This window comes from Equus asinus, chromosome 9 (assembly GCF_041296235.1).
Source record: "Equus asinus isolate D_3611 breed Donkey chromosome 9, EquAss-T2T_v2, whole genome shotgun sequence".
Lineage (NCBI taxonomy): Eukaryota > Metazoa > Chordata > Mammalia > Perissodactyla > Equidae > Equus > Equus asinus.
Window position 1 is genome coordinate 89,231,515 of NC_091798.1, and position 23,489 is coordinate 89,255,003.

The window sequence follows — 23,489 nt, forward strand, 5'->3', positions numbered from 1 at the left end:
CTCATCTTATCTTGAAGCCTACTTTGTCTGTTATAAGTATGGCAACACCTGCTTTCTTTTGTTTGCCATTAGCTTGGAGTATCATCTTTCATCCCATCACTGTGAGCCCGCGTTTGTCTTTGGAACTGAGATTTGTTTCCTGGAGGCAGTATATTGTTGGCTCTTGTTTTTTTTAAATCCATCCAGCCACTCTGTGTCTTTTGATTGGAGAATTCAATCCATTTACATAAGGAGTGATTACAGATATGTGAAGGCTTAATGCTCCCATTTTATCACTTGTTTTCCAGTTCTTCTGCATTTCCCTTGTTTCTTGTCCTGTGTATTTCAGACCACAATTCAGTTTGTAGGTTCTCTATGTTGTTTTTCTTAGCTTTCTCTTTATTTGTGATTGGTGTCTCTCTTCTGATTGTTTAGTGGTTACCATGAAGTTTGTATAAAAACACCTCGCAGATGAGATAGTCCATCTTCTGATAGACTCTTATTTCCTGAAACTAAGCCGATACCATCCCTTCTCCTTTTCCCCTTCTACATTATTGTCACAACTTATTCCATCTTGTGTTGTGATTTTGTGGTTTAAATGACAAGGCTATATTTATTTTTTTATGTTTCCCTTCCTTTTTTAATTGTTTGCTAAGCTGTTTTGATAGCTGCAACTTTCTGATTTTGTCTACTTATTCATGTGCTTGCTTGAGGCTTTGTAAATGCTTTTTTTTTTCCCTCTCATGCATGAGGACCTTCTTGAGTATTTCTTGTAATGGGGGGTGGGGGGGGGGTGGGTCTTGTGCCAATGAACCCCCTTAGCTTTTATTTATTTTCTGTTTATTTCTCCATCATATCTGAAGGATATTTTTGCTGGACAGAGTATTCTTGGCTGAAAGTTTTGTCTTTCAGAATTTTGAATATATCATTCCATTCTCTCCTAGCTTGTAAGGTTTCTGCGGAGGAATCTGCTGAAAGCCTGATAGGGGTTCCTTTCTATTTTCTCATCTTGCTGTCTTTAATATTTTTTCCTTGTCATTGACTTTTCCCAGCTTTACTATTATATGCTTTGGAGAAGATCTTTTGACAGTGATATAATTAGGAGTTCTATCGGCTTCTTTCAGTGGTATTTCCAGCTCCTAAACCAGGTTTGGAAATTCTCAGCTATTATTTTCTTGAACATGTTTTCCACTCCATTCTTTCTCTTCTTCCTCTAGAATACCTATAATCCTTATGTTGCATTTCCTAATTGAGTCAGACATTTCTCAAGAGAATTTCTTCATTTCTTTTCGGTTTTAGTTCTCTCTCCTCCTCCATCTAAAGAATTTTGATATTTCTGTCCTCTAGACTGCTAATCCTCCCCTTCATAATATCAGCTCTGTTATTCATGGAGTCCAGAGTTTCATCTCATCCACTGTGCTTTTCATCTCCAACATTTCTTATTGGTTTTTCTTTACAGTTTCAATCTCTTTTGTGAAGAATTTCCTAATTTCATTGAACTATCTGAATTTTCTTGTAACTTGTTGAGTTTTTTTATGATAGCTATTTTGAATTCTCTGTCATTTGGATTATAAATTTCAGGGTGCTTGTCATTTTCCTTCTGTCCTGGAGTACTAATATATATTTTTTCAATCTGTTTCATGGTGTGGATTTGTGCCTCCACATAGTGACAGTATCTGGTCGCAGATTCCACCTGCCACCACTGGGTGGTCGTCAAGACCTGTGTATTCTGAGCCCACGTGACCCCCAGCTCTCTTGCTCATAGCTGCTGCTTTTCTGTGGTATGCATGAGTGTTCTGGCCAACAAGCTGAGATGGAGCACCGGGCAGGGGGAGGGGTGCTTCCTTTTGCCTGCAAGATGCCAGGGGCATTCTTACTCTGCTCTTGCTATCTGCTCTCCTGTGGTGCTGGCTTGATGAAGACAGGCCCACAATACCTTAGTCACCTCTGTATGGGGCTTTCCCACAGGCTTGAGGAAACTTGGAGAGTGAAGGTGTTCCTGCAGAGGGCCACCCCTCCCCCCCCGCCACTCAGAGCTGCATGCAGTCCTGTGCCCTGGGTTGCTGCCATTAGGGGAGGGAGAGGAGATCCCCTTACCTCCTTCCACTTCTTCTAGGGGATCCAACACCACTGGCTGTATGGGTCTCTCAGACGTCTTTTGTGTTGTGTGAAAGCCCTCTGTTGGTATATGAAGATCCTCTTCATCGTATCTTAGGTGAGAAGAGTCTAAGGGAAGAGCTCACTCTGCCATGATGCTGACTCAATCTCAGCATTTTTCACATTATGGGCCATAAAATTCTTTGATGCAGGGTGGGCTGCCACATGCAACATAGGATGTTTAACATAATCCTGGTCTCTATCTGCTTGATGCTAGTAACATGCTCTTTAGTTGCAACAACCAAAAATGTCTCCAGACATTGCTAAATGTCCTTTTGTGTGGCACAATCGACCCCAGTTCAAAAACACTGTTCCAGACTTTTAATATGGTGAATTATACTGATTGGCGTTCAAATACTGAACCAGGATAAACCCTGCCTTGGTCATGGTTGCTAATTTTTTAAAGCATTTTAAAAATATTTTAAAATTTGCTAATATTTCGCTTAGGATTTTTGTATCTATGTATGTGGGATACTGGTCCGTAGTTTTGGTTTTTTGTGCTGTCTTCGTACAGTTTTGGACTTAGGGTATTGCTGGTCTCATTTAATATAAATTGGAAGTCCTTCCTCTTCTGTTTTCTGGAAGAGATTGTGTAGAGCTGGTATTACTATTTGAATGTTTGGTAAAATTTGCCAGTGAAACCATTTGGGCCTGGAGAATTCTTTTTTGGAACATTTTAAACTACAAATCCAATTTCTTTAATGGTTATAGGGATACTCAGGTTATTTATTTCATCTTGTGTGAGTCATGGTAGCTTGTGTTTTTCAATGAATTGTTCCATTTTGCCTAGGTTGCTGAATTTGCATGCAGAGAGTTGTCTGCAGTATTCCCTTATTATTCTTTTAATGTCAGCAAGCTCTGTAGAAATATCCCGTCTTAATATATTTTTAAATGAAAAATACTTTTGCATTTGATATGTACATGAAAGAATAGGAGATGAAGAATGGTGGCAGAGTAACAGAGTACACGTGATTTTCAAAATTCTTTAATGGCGTTATACTATCTTTCTAACAAAAATGAGGATGGGGAGGCAAATAGTATGGTTTACTTAAAACTTTCTAAGCTAATACTGACACCTGCTTAGCCAGAAATGCATATTTCAGGAACAGGAAAGTTGGCACACGTTAACGTTGATGGCTGAAACTATAAAAGGAGTTTAAAAAGTAATGATAAGCATCATGGGTGAGACACGTTTTCCAGCGTCTATGCACAAAATCACTCACATTAACATTAAAACAAAACATATGGTTGACTAAAATATATCTTAAAAGAATGAAAGAAAGCACTTGTATCCAAATACTGTATTAACCATATTGCACCTATCTGAAGTATTTTATTAAATCTCAGAAACAAACCACATTTACTTTACTCTTCAACAAACAGAAATCACTAAGATGACTTGAAGATTAAAAAATAAAGCTCAAAACCTATTAAAAGGAATAACGTCCCTTTCACAACCATATTAACAAAAATAAAACATAAAATACCCAGAAGTGGGGGCTGGCCCAGTGGCGCAGGAGTTAAGTGTGCACATTCAGCTTCAGCACCCTGGGGTTTGTCGGTTCGAATGCCAGGTGCAGACATGGCACCACTTGGCAAGCCATGCTGTAGCAGGTGTTCCACATAAATAATAGAGGAAGATGGGCACGAATGTTGCTCAGGGCCAGTCTTCCTCAGCAAAATGAGGAGGATTAGTAGATGTTAGCTCAGGGCTAGTCTTCCTCAAAGAAAAAAAAAAAAGTCTAGGGGCCAGCCCAGTGGTGCAGCAGTTAAGTGCGCATGTTCCACTTCAGTGGCCCAGGGTTCGCCGGTTCAGATCCCAGGTACAGACATAGCACTGCTTGGCACACCATGCTGTGGTAGGCATCCCACATATAAAGTAGAGGAAGACGGGCACAGATGTTAGCTCAGGGCCAGCCTTCCTTGGCAAAAAGAGGAGGATTGGCAGTAGTTAGCTCAGTGCTAACCTTCCTCAAATACAAACTAACAAAAAAACACATCCAGAAGTGAACCAAACAAGAAATGTGTAGAACCTAGATAAAAAACAAAAATGCTACAAAGCTTCCCTGAAGAAAACAGAGACAAACACATGGCAGGATATACCAACCACACAAATATTTTTCTCAAATTACCCTATCAACATAGAAATAAACCAAGAATTTACTCTTCTACATGAATATTAAAATCTTCTTGTCAAAGTCTAAGACATTGCAGTTCTGATCAGAATTACATTAGTTTGAAAAGAAATAATTTCAACTTTTAAAACAAAGATTACAATACTATCTTTGGAAAGAATAATTGAGCATAATCAAGAAAAATTTGAAAAGTAATGATGAGGGGTTATTTGATAAACTGGGTAATAAATTTTATTATAAAGCTACAATAATTACAGCACAAGGACAGAAGAAGCATATCATTAGAAAACAGTTCAGAAAGAAGTCCAGGTAGAGTAGGGTTTAACCATTTGGAGGAATACAGAAACTTACTTTAGAAAATGCAACAAGCTAAGTTAACATAAAGATTTAAAGAAAAATCATTCTTAAAAGCTGATGGTTTTTACAAATAAAATTTGTGTAATTAAAAGAAGTTAAAAGGAAATTTTGGAATAGATATTTGCAACAGATGTCAAAGAATTAATATATAACAATAATTTAAATATCAATGAATATAATATACAAAGCTCGTAGGGACACCAGAAAAAACCACCACCATGGAAAAACAGGCAAAAGATATTAACTGGAAAAAAAGAAGGGTATGAAAATACTAATTATTACATGAAAACAAAAAAGATCAACACTCAGTAATAACCAAAGAAATGCAAAATTTAAAAACATGATACTGTTCTTCACCTATCAAATTGTCAGTTTTATTTTTTTAATGACAATGCCAAATGATGCTAAGGAATCAAGGAAGGCATTCTCATTCAGCACTGGCATTCTGAAGGAATAAAGCGCTTCAAGTGAAATTTTTAAGGAACCATGGATTTGCTGAAAGAATAGCCTGAATGCTAAACTACATAAATGCCACGTAGATGGACACGTTATTAAAATAATGAATAGCAGTGATTTTTAAACTGCCTATCAAGGAGCCATGGAAGGATTTCTGTGGCCACCTACGGAAGGGAGCTGGAAGGAATGGACCTTCACTGACCTTGCCCTATGTGTCTCTTCATTCGGCTTGTCCTGATTTGTATCCTTTATAAACTGTAATCCTAAGTATGTGCTTTCCTAGGTTTTGCTAGTCACTGTGCGAATTATCGAACCTAAAAGGGCTGTGGGAACTCCTAAATTTGTAGCCAGTTGGTTAGAAGTGCAGATGCCTGGGGACTCCCCCAAATTTGCAAGCAGTGTCTAAAGTGAGGGCAGCCTTATTGGTGACTGTGTCTTTAAGCTGTGGGGTCTGCAACTGTGAACGGTTAGTGTCAGAATTGAACTTTGCTATACCAATATCCCATTACTATTATTTTTTTTAAGTATGGGGTATATGTAAACATATATGCCTAGAAAAAGACTTAAAGGATATACTTTAATTTGTTAGTAGTGATCTTCTTTAACTGCTGGGATGTAAGTGGTCTTTATATGCTTTTCTATATAACTACTGCAAACATAAAATACTTAAAGCGCTCATTTTCAAAAATACCTAACAAGGACAATTTTACTTGGAAACTCACCTTTTTGAGCTTTAGCTGTTATTTCAAAATATTTGACAGTAAGATCTTGAATTGAGAGCACAGCCATGTGAGCTTTCCGCTGCCAGTCAGCATCTTCTTTTTGTAGACTTTCAATTCTTCGGGGACCCAGATAGTCATTCTCCATGGAAATCTTGAGAGAAGAGAAAGAAAAATTAAGAAGTTCGTTTCTTTCTTTTATTCATTCCTTAAATATTTACTGACTGTTTACGTATCAGGCATTGTGCCTGGGGCTAAAACAAATATTTGTTTTCCCTGCTCTATAGTAGAAGCAATTAATTTACAAAACAAGTAAATGAACAATAACATTGAAGATAGCTGACACAGAAATTTGTTCCCCTTTCCTCCTCCTCTACCTTCTTTTTCATCCTTGTCTCCTCCATTCATATATACACAAAGGACACAGAGCAAAATGTTAAGACATTATTTTTAGGTACTGAAGTAAGAAGAAATTTATTTCCTCCTTTATGATAATTATATTTTCAGGTTAAGAATTATTTGTGCCAATAAAATATTTATTTACTAACTGACAAATAAATGCAATAATTGAAAATTCAGATTTTAAGACTGAAAATATATAAAAATCAGTTCAGCTACTTACTGAAGGACTTTGGATAAAAACAACAGAGAAAAATCAGCTATGTATTATTTACAAGAGTCACAACTAAAATAAAAGGACAAAGGAAAGTTGAAAATCAAACGATGGACAGGGGTATACCACGTGAACACTAAAATAAAATTCACAGAAGTGACACTAGTAATATAAAATATAAAAGCACCACACAGGTATGTTTAACACGTAAGAAAGGTCCAATCCAGCAAGAACAGCAATGGATCCTTTGCACACTCCAGCCTTCTTTACCATATACAAGACCGCTAAAAATTAAACGAGAAGTTAGTAACACCATATTAGGATGATGGAAAAAAACACTATAGTGAAAAATGTTAAGCCACACATGGCACACTTTTAAAAAACTGATCAAGTATTATAACCCACTAAAAAATTTGTAATAAACTTTAAAAGTAGAAATAATACAGACCATATTCTCTAAATGGTATAATAAATACAACTTAAAAGCACAGTCTAAAACTAAAATAAAATTTTAATCACCTGGAAATTTAACACTCAGAGGAAGGAAACGTTTGGTTTTAGTCTTGAAGCAACAATATACTGCTCCTTAATCAAATGAAGAGTCTTCCAGATAGAGGGAAAAATATATGAAAGAGTACTTAGTATAGTGTTCAGCACACAGTGAGCAATTTATTAGCAGTGTTAAGGGGGACAATGGCAAGGCAGAGAGAGGGGTCAAGTCAGAGAGAGTGACTCAGGTTATCAGGAAAAAATATGTACATGGAATTGCCATTTCCTCAAAAAGTAAACAATGAAGAAGAGCTGATTTTAAAGGGGAGAAGACCAAGGATTTCATTTTGCATATGGTAAGCTTGACTTTGCAAAGGTCGTGCCCAGAGATATAAATCTGGCTATCCTTGACACACAAAAGGCATTTAAAGCCATGAGAGTGAATGAGATCATCTAAGGAAGTCATGAGAAAAAGCTCATGACTGAATCCTAAGGAATTCCAACCCTTTGAAGTGGGTGAAGAAGAACCTACAGAAATCAAATGGGGGGTGCGGTGGGGGGAGTACCAGAAAAGCGTGGAATCACATAAGGAACAAGATTCAAAGGAGGAGAAATCAACTCTGTCGTTTAAACACTCCCTAGGGGTCATAGAGGATGACAACTAGTATCCATGGACCTAACAGCATGAGGATCACTGAACTTAGCAACAGCAGTTCTGGAGGACAGGCCAACTCCCTTTGCTATTAACTCCCATCACATCTTCAGATCTCAGCTCAATTACTGGTTCCTGGAAGTCTTCCCTGACTCCCCATTACAAGCTCTTCAGTGCAATACATATACTTTTCCTTCCTAGCACTTACCACAATCATACTTGATAGCATTTTGTGAACTTAAAAATACTGACTGCTTCCCCCTCCAAAAGTTCCATGAGGGCAGAGAATGCATAGGTTTTTTGCTTTTCACGAGCACACTGCTTGGCATGAACTAGGCAATCCAAAATATTTCCTGAATGATTGAACGAATAAAAAATTCACTTCCAGACATGTTTTTAATGAGAGGAGAGAAATGTAGACACATGTATAAATAAATACTCTTGAGAAATTTGATTGAGTGAACAGAGAACAAAGGGTGGCGCTGAAAAAGCATAAGGCTTAAGAGGAGGCCTTTTGATTTTTGTTTTATTTTAATAGGAGATGGTGGAGCAGGCTGAGTGGTGGTAAGAAGTATCCAGCAGAGGGAGAATCTAAAGATGCAGGAAAGAGATGGGGCTAATCAGAGTAGGGAAGTCCTTGAGAAGAAAATGGGAAGGGACAGGGTGCAGAGTCCTGGTGTAGGGATGTGCTCTTGGTAAATGGAGGGACAATTCCTCCACGGGCACAAAGAAAGGGAGGTTTCGGATTTGGCAGAGGTAGGGTAAGGCGAACTCTCTTTTGATGATCTCTGTTTTCCCCTGTGAAGAAAGAACCTAGATAAGAATAGACTGGCTTAGGACAAGGAAGGAGAGAAGACACAAAATAGCCGCTTTTAGATGGTAGGATAACAAGCCATTTAGAAAGAGTCATTAAGTAAATATTAAAAATGAGACTTAAGAAGGGTTAGTGTAGTCACGATGGAACAGGCAAACACTCATGCACCACTAGTGGAATTATAAGTGGATTAAAATCTTTTCTGGGAGGTATTTTATGACATCATACTCTTTGAGGGTACTCAAGAAAATATCTTCAAATAATGATAACCAAAGATGTACACTGAAATGTTATTTGAAACAAAGGGAAAAAATGGATCCCAGATACCTAATAGTTATGTATGATATACCCATAAAATAACAATTCTGTGCTAAAAATAATGCTTATGAAGTTTTTAATAACCAAGGGCAATGATTATGCTATAATATTAAGTGAAGACACATCAAAATCATAGATACAATTTCAATTACATAAAAGAAGAATGTCCAGAAAAAAGACAAAACATAAAACGTATTATTATTAATAGCATCTTCTGGTGGTGGATTATGGGTGATTTTTTTTCTTCCTGTTTAAAATCTGCACCTTCCAAATCTTCTTTACTGTAAATATATTGCTTTATAGTCACGAACAAGAAAAAGTGCTTTCATCTCTTCTTGGGTTCAAAAGCCATACCAACTAGACAGGCTGAAGACACATTATCGCAGAGGTTTCCTGTTTCTAGTCAAGCAAACAATGAGCTCATGTTTTCACATACAAGGCCCAGCAAGAGGCAAAACTATGAGAGTTACCTCTTTTTTCCAGTGTGGGGGAGAGAGGGGAAGTGGAGATATGATGAGAACCTAAATGTCTTCCTTAATAGTTAGAAAACAGAATTGTGTGAGCTCCATTTCTGGGACTATACACACAATGCCAAGCAAAGACAATTAAGCCAGTAGCAGCAGCTTGGATTCTTGATATAGGATTCCCTGCTCATCTGGACGGGGATTTTTTTTTTTAATTCTCAGAAGATGATTACTATATTTCTAGTCTCAGACCACAGGAGTCACACTTACATGATGCTACTAGATATGGTTGACTTTATTTCTCCTTTTAGACTTTCCCATGGCTAGTATTTGGAAATCACTTCAATTATATAATTTCAATAAACAGACCGCTGTACTAGGTGCTTCAGGGGATACACATATGAGTAAGACACATATTCTTCTCCCAAGAAACTTACAGTCTAATTGGGGGGTGGGGTGGGCAGAGATATCTGTGATGCAGAAATCTGTCTTGAAATTAGGAGACCTGGCTCTACTTAGTAACTGTGAAACCTTTGACAAATCTTTTAACACAATTATTCACCCAAAACGATGCTGTTTTACATCTGCTCAGGGCCAGTATTGCACTAGACACTAGGGACAGCAAGATATTCAGCCTAGCAAAGACAAAGACACCCAGACAAAGAATTACAACACAGTATGGAAAATGTCATGGCACACTACACCTAAGATACTATGGGGAGCACCAGCTATGGAGGTTGGGGTGCAAAGGCTGGGCAGACTTTCTAATGGAAATGATGAGTAAGTGGATTCTTAAAGAACAAGTAGAATTCTAGCCAGGTATTAAAGATGGTGGGAGTGTCTCCAGGTAAAAGGAATAAAGGTATTTAAGACTTTAAAGGAAAAGGAAAGGTTTGTGGGGAGAGAACACATTTGGCTGCTTAGATCAGGACAGACTTTAGTGAGGTTCATAAGTGAGGGGGGCGTTGAAGGAGGGGTGGGATTTTGACAGGTACATATGAAGTATACGGGAAAGAGAACCATCCAAAAGGCATAATAGAGGCAACAATTAACGTGAGCAAAAGCCTAGACGCAGGTAAGTTCAGTGCGTGGTAACACAGAGCAGTCCAGCATGGCTGGAGGTTAGGTAAAACAGATAAAGGTAACGGGAGATAAAATTAGAAAAGTAGGCTGTGACCATCACAAGGAGGCCTTTAAACGTCAGGCTGAGCAGTTTGCACTTAATTTGATAGGCAACAGGAAACCACTGTGGGATTCCTAGCAGTACGTGGCATATTTAGACTTTGGCTTAGATTTAAGGGTTCTGGAAGCCTTGTTTACTATTATAACAAAACCATCAGGGTTTGTGCTTTCTTTTGTCGTGATTACCTCTGATTTTAAAACACGTGCATCAAAAAGCCTCAGATTAGCATTCACTAGTATGCAATAGAAATTTAATAAACTCAACACTGCAGCCCAAATTTTAAACCCTTACTCAGCATACTATGATAAAAGTCCTTTTCAATGACATGATTAAACTTCGGCCCCTTTAAAGAACTTGTATGTTTACTGTCCTGAAGACCACAAGCTAGGTTACTACGTTGTTTTCCCTAACTTTAATAGTTTGAAGATGTACGTAAATTCTAGTCTATCGGCTCTAGGTTCAGCTTTCTGCCTTGCGATGCTAGGGTTCGGGCTCTGCAAACCCCATTAGGCTTTGCCAGTAGTAAGGGTTGGAGGTGATCTCAGAGCTGGAGGAGGGAGACGGGATTTGCTTCTTCCTATCTGCATCACTTGATTTTCCTGTTTGCTGCTCTTATCAGCGTCATCCCAGGCTCGCTTCTTCACCCCAGCATCTGCAATTCCTTCCTGAAGCGGTTAAGAGAATCCATTTCACAGTTTTCCACCTCTGTAGAACTAGACTGCCTGCGCGCCGCCCCCCAGACCAACCAGCAGCAGCCTGCTGGTGCTCCACCCCAGAGATCTGGGCCTCTCCACTGAGCTCAGACCCGGCAGCACAAGACGGCAGCACAAGACGAGCAATGCTGTCTTCCTCAGAGGGCAACTCCCGAGGGCCCTCCTCTACACTACGCTTTTAATAATCACCATCTGTTTGTATTCTCAATCCTAGGAGTGGTGACTGTTGTTGCAATTGTTAATTCTGATATTTTAGAGCTTCCTTCCTGCCTTAACTATCTAGTTAACAACTCTATTCCTAATTAACAATTCTTTATACTAAATTCCCTCTGTTGAAGTAACTGGTTTGATTTTCCAAACAGACCCTAACAATGAAATAGAAATTTAATAAACAGAACAAGTAGTGTTCAAGATTCAAAAATCTCAAGTCAGAACACTAAGATAGAAATCTTTCTCACTTGCATGGCTAAACAATGTACAGAAGTGAGAAAAACTTGTATTATGGCTTTTTGAAAAGAAAAAGTAAAAAGTAAAAAAACTGCTGGTAATTATTTGAAGATAACTTGTACTTTCATGTTGCATTATCTTTACTTTCATTGTACATATATATTCAAATATACAGAACATAAACATGCTCTCTATGCTTTTTTAATGTTTTTTTTTAACTGACTTGTGAAACTCAGCAGCTAATGCTACAGCCAACTGTTTAAAAATGTGTTTATAGTGTCTTGTACCTAAGACATTAAGCTAGGATCCTAAGTTCTTTTCCTAACTTGGCAAATTTGAAGATGTACAGCACTGGTCAGCTGGATCATGTGCTAAAACAATGACACTTCTGTTTTCAATTTCAGAGCTAGAAAGAAAACAGTGCCTGTTTTTAACATGGAAAAAAGTATGTGTCAGTTTAGGTAGCTAGGATAGGGAGACCAGTTTATAAATACAAATTCTTGGCACGAAATTCTTATTATAAAGTACATCACTTGCTTGGATATTTGAGTTTTATGTGAGGAACTTAAGTGTTATTCCTGTCTATTGTTGGGATAGTGAAAAAGAAAAAAGACAACTCAGATTTTTAGGTGAAACAAACGCCAAGATAAATTCGTGCATACACTGAGGTAGCAGTACCCTTACTGCAAATTTTCCAAGCCCAGGAGTCACTTGAAGGTGACTCTTGGTTAACATAGTAACATGATTAGATTCAGCACCATCTATTCACGTATTTTTATATTCAAAGCAAATAATAAAAGCAACACTCTCAGGAAAGAGTGTGATGAAATGAAAAGGTGAGGAAAACCAAAGGCAAGGAAACCAAAGAAAAAGTAGCTCAGATAAGAGAAAAGTACCTTAATGGATAGTGGTGGCATTATATAGTTCAGTGTGCACGCTATAGCATATAATGGTCCAATGGTGTAAAAACTCACTCTGCACAAAAGCACTCAACCAAGGGAGCAGAGTGGAGACTGATATCCAGCCTGAGCTTTGCCAAGCCATGTGTACTGCCGCATCTGCCCAGAAAGAGGCCCTTCTCTAACTTGTCTACTGGGGTAGGGAGTAGGGGTAGGTGTCTTTTTCTATTTCACACAAAGACAACTACAGATTTGCTTGGTCCTGGTGGGGGCAGGGGGAAGTGGAAGAAGAAGAGCACATTCAAGATTTAACTAAGAGATAATTGGCAAAATGAGGTGACTGGCTACAAAGGCAAGGGAAGAGTTGAGGGTGCCTTCTTCTATTTTCTAGCTTATTTACTTTCAGTAAAAATTAAAGGTATGTTGGACAGTATGTTTGAAGTTCTTATAATTGATCCAGGAAGATGATCAGTAGGACAACTCACTAACTGACCCTGACTCCTTAAGACATGGCTTTAAAAATCTAGAGGACCGGGGCTGGCCCTGTGGCTGAGTGGTTAAGTTTGCACGCTCCGCTTCAGCGGCCTGGGGTTTTGCTGGGCGAGAACATGGCACCCCTCTTCAGGTCACGCTGAGGCAGTGTCCCATATGCCACAACTAGAGCGACCAACAACTAAAAAATACACAACTACAACTATGTATTGGGGGGACTTAGGGAGGAAAAACAAAAAAAGAAAAGAAAAAGATTGGCAACAGTTGTTAGCTCAGGTGCCCATCTTTAAAAAAAAGAAAAATCTAGAGGGTCATCTAGTTTAAATCTCATTTTATGGATGAGAAAACTGAAGCCTGGAGACTGTAACTCAGAGTTTCAGTGTGCTCCATCCTTTAGCTGTTTCAAGATTTATCAGACTTGTGGTTCTCAATCTTTAGTGTGCAGCATATTCACCTGGAAGGCTTGTTAAAACCGATTGCTGAGCCCCATCCCTAGAGTTTCAGGAGAGGAGAGTGGAGGTGAAGCCTAAGAATCTGTTTCTAGCAAGGTTCCAGGTTCATCTGGTCACATTTTTGAGAACCAACATATTAGACTTAGAGTCTGAGTGCTGCTGTACATCTCAGAAAGATTTCCAGCCTAAAATAATGTTGGGTAGGGAGGAGTCGCTTAATGCTTATAGATAAGACAGAGGGTTAGTGAAAAATCTTTGTCAATTTCAATTTTTCTAAATATAAAATGAAGACTATTTAAAATATATTTAATATAAAACATCATGTGGTGGGCTGGCCCCCTCCCCTAGTGATTAACTTTGGCATGCTCTGCTTTGGCAGTTCGCTTCTTGGGCACAGACCTACACCACTCATTGGTGGTCATACTGTGGTGGTGACCCACATACAAAACGGAGGAAGACTGGCACAGATTTTAGCTCAGGGTGAGTCTTCCTCAGCATGCATGCATAAATAAATAAATAGAATGTCATAGAGTAAGTTTATTAGGTATTAATGTGATAAAATATTAAATATATAAATACATTATACATTTGGGGTGCCAAGTTAACTTCTTTCCTATCATACTTCATATCTAGGTTAATGAAACTACTGGAAATTAAGTTCTTTTTTGAAGAGACTAAAGAATAAAAGTCCAACTCCATAGGATGCGATAGCATTCTAGCTTCTCACCACCCTTCCTCTCATCACCTACAAATCCTGAGACCCAAGGCATACCCTGTGGTGTAACCACAACAGTAGGCTTTGCACTCTAACAAACACACGTTTCAATTCCAACCATGCCAGTGACTGGCATCCACCAATGGTGCTGGGTGGGTGTGATGAGTCAGTAATTTGTTTCAGTAATTTATCGTGACTAAAAGCACCAAGTACTGTGCCTGTTCGCTATACCATTCCTATTTTTATATGTATCTCTATCTGGAAGATTCTCAATTCCAATCTCCAAGACAGACAGACATACTCACTTCCTGCTGAATTCTTATTCATTCTTCAACAGTCAGGCTCCCAATAATCTCTTTTTCCTTTTATCTTCAGGCAGTGTTGATAACCCCATTTTGTGTGCTTCTACATAAACTTGCACTACTACTCATTTATTTTTCTTTTAAAAAAAATCATCTTTAATTATAATTTACATACAACACATACCCATTTTAAGCGTAAATTTTGACAAATTTATATACCCATGTAACAACCACTATAATAAGATTTAGAGCCCATCAATCACCCCAAAGGATTCTGTTATAAATGCTACCTCCCTCTCAGTCTCCCCTGCCCCACCCCAGGCAACAACTGTTTAGCTTTCTGTCAGACTAGATCAGAGCAATCATTTCTAGAATTTCACGTAAATGGAATCATACAGTTTATACTCTGTGTCTGGTGTTTTTTGCTCAACATAATTCTTTTTTTTTTTTTAAAGATTTTATTTTTCCTTTTTCTCCCCAAAGCGCCCCCGGTACATAGTTGTATATTTTTAGTTCTGAGTCCTGCTAGTTGTGACATGTGGGATACCACCCCAACATGGCCTGATAAGTGGTGTCATGTCCACACCCAGGATCCAAACTGGCGAAACCCAAGCGGAGTGTGCGAACTTAACCACTCGGCCACAGGGCCAGCCCCAAGCATAATTTTTTGTAAGCTATTTTATTAGGGTTTAATTTACGTACAATTAAGTGAATCCATTTAAAGTGCTCAATTTGATAAGCTGTGATAGCTGTATCTATCCAAGAAACAACTACTACAACCAAGATGCATATTTCTATCACCTCCAAAGATTCCCTGTGCCCCTCTGCCACCCATCCCTTCACACAGTATCTACACTCTTTCGTACCTGGCTTCTTCGACTTAGCATGACTTTGAGATCTATCCATGTTGTCGTGTCTATCAGTAGTTAATTTCTTTGCATTGCCAAGTATTATTTTATTATATGGAAATACTACATTTTGTTTATCCATTCACCTCTTGATGTTATTTGTGTTGTTCCACTTTGGGGTTACTGTGAATAAAGGTGGCATGACCATTAGTGTGTAAGTCTTTTTTGTGAAAAGACAGTTTTGTTTCTCTTGTATAAATAACTAGGAGTTGAATAGTTGAATTGTAAAAGTACGTACATGTTCAACTTTTGAAGGAACTACCAAACTGTTTTCCAGAGTGGTTGTACCACTTTAAAATTCTGCTGGCAATGTACGAGAATTCCAGTCATTCTACATCCTCACCAGCTCTTGGGAACAGACACTTTAATTATACTCATTCTCATGGATGTGCAGTAGTATCTCACTACAATTTTAACTTGAACTTCCCTGATGACAATGTTGAGCATGTTCCCACATACTTATTAGCCATTTAAGTGTCTTTAAATATTTAGCCCATTTAATATTTTGGTTTTTGTCTTATTGAGCTGTAAAGCTCCTTTTTCAGATATATTACAAGTATTTTCTCTCAGTCTGTAGCTTGCTTTCTCATTTTCTTAACAAAGAGAAAAGTGTCTAATTTTAGTGAAGTCCAATTTATCAATTTTTAGTTTATGGCTCAAGTTTTCTGCATCCTATCTAAAAAAAACTTTGCCCTTCCCTCTCAAAGATGGTGAAAACCTTCTCCTCTGTTTTCTTACATAAGTTGCAAAGTATGAGCTTTTATGTTTAGGTCTAAGATAGATTTCAAGATAGTTTTTGTGTATGGTATGAGATAAAAACTGAAGTTCATTTCTTCTAGGTGGGTATGTAGTTGTTCTAGCACCATTTGTTGAAAAGATTATTCTTTTCCCCAGTGAAGCGCCTTGCCACCTCTGTGGAAAAACGAGCTGACCACATAACCATGGGTCTATTTCTGGATTCTATGGTGCTCTGTCGATTTCCGTGATTATCCTATGCCAATACCACATTGTCTGGATTGCTCTAGCTTTTTTCAGTACATTGTGAAATCAGGTAAGGTAAGTCCTCCGAATTTTGCCTTTTTCAAAATTGTTAAAGCTGTTCTAGGTCCTTTGCCCTTCCATATAAATTTTATAGTCAGCTTGTCAGTTTCTTAAAAAAAAAAAAAACAACCTTACAGGAATTTTCATTTGAATCTATAGATTAAGTGAGAACTGATATCTAAACATTATTGAGTCTCCCAATGTATCACCGTGGTCCAGTTCTCTGTTTATTGAGGTATACTTAATCTCTCTCAGCAAAGATGTGTAATTTTCAATATACAGGACTTTTATATATTTTAGTTAAGATCTATCCCTAAACATTTCATGTTCAGAGATACTAATATAAATGATATTTTAAAAAACTTTAATTTTGTTTCATTTCTAGAAGACAGAAAATGCAAGTGAATTTTTAATATTGACCTTGTAGCTAAACTTACATATTATTTCCAGTAGCTTTTTTTTAGATTTCTTAGGATTTTCTATATACATGATAACGTGATCTACACAAATAAACAAAGTTTTACTTTCTCCTTTCCAATTTATATGCTTTTTAAATTTCTGTCCTGAATTACTGAACTATGAACTCCAAAAAAATACTGAATAAAGTGGTGAGAATACTTGGCATGCCATGCTGTGGCAGGCATCCCACATATAAAGTAGAGGAAGATGGGCACAAATGTTAGCCCAGGGCCAGTCTTCCTCAGCAAAAAGAGGAAGATTGGCAGCAGTTAGCTCAGGACTAATCTTCCTCACAAAAAAAAAAAAGAAAAGAAAAGAAAGGAAAAAAAAAAAAGTGGTGAGAATAGACAATCTTGCCTTGTTCCCAATCTTAGGGGAAAGAATTCAGTCATCCACCATCATGTATGATGTTAGATAGGCTTTTCATACATGCCATTTATCAGGTGGAGGAAGTTCTCCTCCCTTCCTAGTTTGTTGAGTTTTTATCATGAATAGGTCATGAACTTTGTCAAATACTTTTCTGCATCTGTAGAAATAATATATTGGGTTTTTTTCCCTTTATTCTGATAATATGCTGAATTATGTTGATTTATTTTTGAACGTTAAATCAACTTTGCATTTCTGAGATAAACTCTAATCACAGTATATCATCCTTTTTATGGATTACTGGATCTTACTTTTTAATACTATGTTAAGGATTATCACATTTAAGTTCATGAGGGATGTCTGTCTATAGTTTTCTTTTTTCAGTAATGTAATCTGATTTTGGTATCAGGATAATGCTGGCTGCAAAAATGAGTTGGGAAATATTCCCTCCTTTGTTTTCTGAAAGAGTTTGTGTAGGACTGGTATTATTTCTTCCTTAAATGTTTGATAAACCCTCCAAAGATGTCATCTGGACCTGGAGTTTTCTTTGTGGGAAGGTTTCAAATTATGAATTCAACTTTGTTAATATAGGGCTACCAAAATTTTTCTTTTTCTCCTTTAAATACATTTGATAATTTGTATTTTTCTAAGAAATACATTCATTTTGTTTAAGTTGTAGAATTTTATTGGCACAAATTTATTCATATTCCCTGTTTAATATCTGTAGAATCTGTAGCAATATTTGCACTTTCCTAATATTGATATGTGGCTCTCTTTTTTTAAAACTCAATTTAGCTAGGTTTATAAAAATATATGGAGATTTTCTTCCAAATAACCAGATTTTGGTTTCACTAATTTTTTATCTATTGTTTATTTCCTTTTCATGGATTCCCACTCCTTTTTTTGTTTGTTTGTTTAACTTTGGGTTTAACTTGCTCTCCTTTTTTCTAGCTGCTTAAGGTGGAAGCTTGGATAATTGATTTTAGACCTTTCTTCTCTAAGAAGCACTTAAAGCTATAAACTTCTCTATAACACAGCTTTAGCTTTATCCTCTGATATCTTGTCAAAGGTTCAGGTTGAAATTTTAGGGGCCAAAGGTTGTTCATTTCCCAGAAAGACATAGATAGGAAATAAGCAACAAAAAGAACATCCTTAAAAGAAAAATCTTAGAATGGAATAAGTCCTCCCAGAAATGGTAATGACTCCTGCCAGTGTGTATTAGGCTCCTCACGGGGCAGTCATTTCTGGGATCCGGCAGCACTAACAATTTGGAGTAATAAAAATCGCTGTAGGGTGATACTTAGAACAAGCATTTATAATACCATCAATTCAAGGCATTTCCTTCTTAGTGGCACTTAAGAAAATAATATACCACTAGAGTAAGTCTGAATATTAAAGATACTACAATAGATATAAATACACAATTGCTTTCCCTACCTTACTTTTTTTTTAATTGATGACTGATTAGCTCAGTGCATACAACACACATCACACCAATGGCACTGCTGTCAAGGTGAAATCTTACTCTATTTTAGGCACCCATTCTGTATCTTGATAATAGAAAAGCTACTAAATAGATCTTACTAAATTAAGATTCAAAGATTAATTTGAAAGTTTGTGCCAGAGAAATATTTTTATTAATTAAGCTAGCCTGATGATAACACAAATGGATTTTAAAACACAGAAACAAATGCTCCAAGTATGAGTCAGCTGGCTGTAAATTATCTTCACAAAAACTAAAATATTTCTATGGCAGACATTCACACAGTAATACCACATAAAATAAGTAACACGTTTTTACTACTACGTGTAAGAAATACTTTATCAAATTGATTATAATTGATTTTTTACTGAGTATGAATTTTCTAACTTAAAAGTAACCACTAACCAGTAATGCAGCTAAAAAAAAATTCTTTAGGATCAGAGACCTGAATTTGAATACTGTATCAGCTCCACCCCTTATCAACTGTGAACAAGTTACAAAGATCATCCCAGTATTAGTTTGCTCATATGAAGCAGGGATAATAAGAGCACCAATTAAATGTAAGGATTTAATGAGCTATTTTCTGTAACAGCACCATTTAACCCACTTGTCTGACACACTATACTGTATAAGCTCGCAAAATGAATCTAGGTGTTTACTAACAAACACTTCTAATTTAAAAGTTGACAAGAGTAAAGAAAAAAGAATAGTTATAGCTGATGGGGCATTTGAAGGGCAATGTCACAGAAAAATGTAGTAAAATGCCATTTTTACCTTTAAAAAAGTTTTAAGTTTTAAAAATATATCGTCTGTTCCTCCTCACCTATACCCTACCTCCCAGGAAAAACGGAGCAAGAAATGATGCTAGTAGACACTACAGTCTGACAAGCAGGTTCAATCAATTTGCTAATGTTAATATTCAATACAAACCGTGGTATAAAGTAAAACTGCATATAGATTACAACAGTCAATACTGAGCTGTATAGATTATGTCTGCTAAACACTGCAGCCTGGTCTAGAAGTCGGTGGGGCCTCCACGTCATTCAGTTCATTCCCGGCCTTCCAATCGAGTTCTCAACAGACAAACATCTACAGCTCATTTTTTTAAATTTGGAAGAAATTCTAGCATTTAAAAATTCTTAGTTACAAATTACCATTTTAACAAAAATGTCAAGTTTATGATAAAATTGACTGACAACCCATTATTTTTCAAAAGTATTAATAAAGAAGTGTACGTCAATTTTGTTACTAAGTCTGTGCTGTTCTATATCCTGATTCATTAGCAAAGGGAAAAAAGACACACAGACATGCTTTACCTTCTTATAATTTTTCAAATATACTACTCATCCTTGTCCCCAAGCATAAAGTTCTCAGAATAACTGCTAATTTTTCTCAAATACACATTTCTTACATAACGTTGTTCTAATTTAACCCATTACGCAAAAACACAATTTTAATGTCCTAGTGCAGCAACATTTCCATGTGAATTAAACATAGTAACATTGATTTGAGGTCAGCCATAAAACCAAACCCTTAAACACTTGCCTCAAAAAATGTAATACCTACTTTATATACATGAAAATTAAATGTCATGAATTTTAAATCTCCACCATTAAATCTTCAGAACCTTCAAAACAAGGTCTTCCCAAAACAAATGTTCCCAAAGCTTCTGGTAAAGAAACCTAGGATTACACAGTACTCCAAACACTAAAAGGCAGACAAGAGTAGAGGGAGAGAAGTATAAGAAAAATGGGAAAATGGGGATCTCACTGTATTTACAACTTTACTTTCTAGGCCGTTCTCAATCCTGGCTACTCAGCAGAATTGCCTTTTGAGATGCTTTAAAATGACGTGCTCAGGCTGTATGTAACCCAAACCTACTAAACTAGAATCTTTGGGGAGTCACAGACCAGATATCTGCATCTTTAAAGAGCTCCTCTAGTAATTAAGAGGCATGGCCAGTCAGGCTGAGAACTATGGAACAGGCAGTCTACTATTTAGGTTTAAAAATATATACAAACCTTGATCTGCTGTCGTCGTAGCATGGCAAGTTCCCTCATGTCTCGGAATGGCTGTAGTAAATACTGATAGAGTTCAGTTGTGGCTTCTGCAAGGCTGCTGTAGGCTTCATCTTCCATCTGATACAAGTCCAGAAGCTCCACCATGCTCTCTGTATTCTTGTGCTTATCCAAGAGCTGTAGAACAAGAAAGTTTCACTACAAAGAAATCTGCTAATAACCTATAAATACTTGATTTTAACTCCCTATCATCTCAGGAGCTTGGAACCATGAAACCCAGAAGCAAGAGGGAACAAAGAGCACTGACTGGTTTTCATCACTCATCTCCATGCCTCAGGTGTCTTACTACTCAAGACCACTGCCTGAATCACCCTTTTCAAGCTGCTTTTACCGTTTTATTCCTGTTCTCTGGATTTTCTGGGACTCCATACTCTCTGCCTAGCCTTAACTCGTTAAAAAAATTTTTCTACCATCTGGTAGCTTTCTCTCTATTTATAAAAAAATATTTTTCGAGGGGGGCGGAGCAAAATGGCGGGGTGAGCTGACCCGGGATTCTCTCCCCTCCAAAATACAACAAAAGATTGGAAGAACTGAATTTCAGAGAACAAAAATAGTGCCAGCTCGTTAGAGACCTACAATTCCAAGAAGGCGGAGATCATAAACCTTGCTTACACCTTCGGAGGTGCTGGAACGGTAGGAGAGAACATCGCTCCCTCCCCAGAGTCTGCAACTGCTGCGGCGCGGGTTGGGAAGGAGCGGGGGAGGGGCCGCGCAACCGGGGGACCATCCAGGACTCCTGCCGCTGATTCAGTGGAGACCCGCTGATGGGGGGAAAGCTTCCGTCCGCGAGGACCCCATAAATCAAGGGCCTTGGGAGACAAGAGAACAGAACTGATCTGACCCAGACCGGCGGGTGTAACAGCCCCTCCCCCCCAGCGAAGCCAGTGGGCGCAGCCATCTTGCCCTAAGGCGGAGAGCTCAGAACGCATGGCTCTGACCCCCATCTAGTGGCGACAGGCTGTAACTGCAACTGAATTCTACCACCATGAGAAAAAACCGCTCCTCTACCATCCAGCAATTTATAAAAGCCCCAGACCAGAAGGAAAACAATAAAAACACAGAATTAAGTCCTGAGGACTTGGAATTAGGTAAACTAAGTGATAATGAATTCAGAGCAGCTATAAGCAAAAAACTCAATGAGGTAGAGAGAAAGATAGAGAAACAAGCCGAGTTCTGGAGTTACTTCACAAAAGAGATTGAAATCATAAAGAAGAATCAAACAGAATTACTTGAGATGAAAAACACAATGGACCAGATAAAACAGAATACGGATTCCCTGAATGCCCGTGTAGACAACATAGAGGAGCAAATCAGCATAATCGAGGACAGACAGGCTGAATGGCACCAGACAGAGGAAGAAAGAGAACTAAGAATTAAAAAAAATGAGGAAAATCTCCGAGAGATAATGGATTCAATGAGGAGTAAGAACATAAGGATCATAGGAATTCCCGAGAATATGGAAAAGGAAAATGGAGCAGAAAGTGTGCTTAACGAAATTATTGAAGAGAACTTCCCAAATCTAGGGATTAACAGAGAAATGTGTGTAGAGGAGGGTTTTAGATCTCCTAGATTTGTCAATGTAAAAAGAGCTACCCCAAGGCACATAGTAGTAAAGTTGGCAAATAGGAATGATAAGGAGAGAATACTCAGGGAAGTAAGGAAAAAAAAGAGAATAACCTATAAAGGAAGCCCTATCAGACTGTCAGCGGATTTCTCTACAGAAACCCTACAAGCTAGGAGAGAATGGAGTGATATATTCAAAGCTTTAAAGGATAAAAACCTTCAGCCAAGAATACTCTATCCAGCAAGAATTTCCTTCAGATATGAGGGAGAAATTAAATCTTTTCCAGACAAACAAAAGTTAAGGGAATTTGTAACTAAAAGCCCTCCATTACAAGAAATCCTCAAGAAGGCTCTCATACTTGAAAAAAGAAAAAAGGGAGAAAGGGGACACAATCCACAGACTAGGGAGACCGATGGATAGAACCACAACAGGATAGCAAATATTCAATTATAGCATTAGGGTAAAAATAAGGAAACTACCAAAACAAGGACGATCTTAGCACTCTAACTACAAATGAATAAGACGAGTTGGAATAAAAAATGAAAATAATTATTTAGGAGGGGAAGAGCAAAGGGTCTAAATCAGTATTGGTCAAGTAGGTAAGAGACCACCAGAGAATAGACTATATTATACACGAGATTCTAAATACAAACTTCAAGGTAGACACTAAAATAAAGTACAGAACAGAGTCACAAATCATAAATAAGGAAAAATCTAAGAAACCCAGCATAAGAAATTGCAGTATTAAATGGGTAGGATAAAGCACACAGGAAAAGAAACACAGGAAAACAAGATAATGAGCGACAGATTAACAGCATTAAGTCCACATGCATCAATAATCACTCTCAATGTGAACGGATTGAACTCTCCAATAAAAAGACACAGAGTGGCAAAATGGATTAAAGAACAAGATCCAACAATTTGTTGCCTCCAGGAAACACACCTCAGCCCCAAGGACAAACACAGACTCAGGGTGAAGGGCTGGAGGACAATACTTCAAGCAAATAGCAAGGAAAAAAAGGCAGGTGTTGCAATTCTCATATCAGACCAAGTGGATTTCAAAATAAGACAGGTAAAGAGAGACAAAGAGGGACAATATATAATGATCAAAGGGACACTTTATCAAGAAGAAATAACGCTTATAAATATCTATGCACCCAACACAGGAGCACCAAGATTCATAAAGCAACTATTAACAGACCTAAAGGAAGATGTTAAAAACAACACAATAATA

At 37.6% G+C, this 23,489-nt stretch overlaps 1 protein-coding gene across 1 annotated transcript in view; it reads right to left on the reverse strand.

The window, feature by feature from the left end:
- Positions 1-23,489, reverse strand: part of JMY (junction mediating and regulatory protein, p53 cofactor) — a 104,168-nt gene that overhangs the window by 43,961 nt on the left and 36,718 nt on the right. Inside the window, exons 2-3 of the mRNA XM_044777937.2 lie at positions 20,635-20,808; positions 5,807-5,957 (exon numbers count right to left, since the gene is read on the reverse strand). Coding sequence (XP_044633872.2) covers positions 5,807-5,957; positions 20,635-20,808 — 325 coding nt within the window. The remainder of the gene's footprint in view (positions 1-5,806; positions 5,958-20,634; positions 20,809-23,489) is intronic.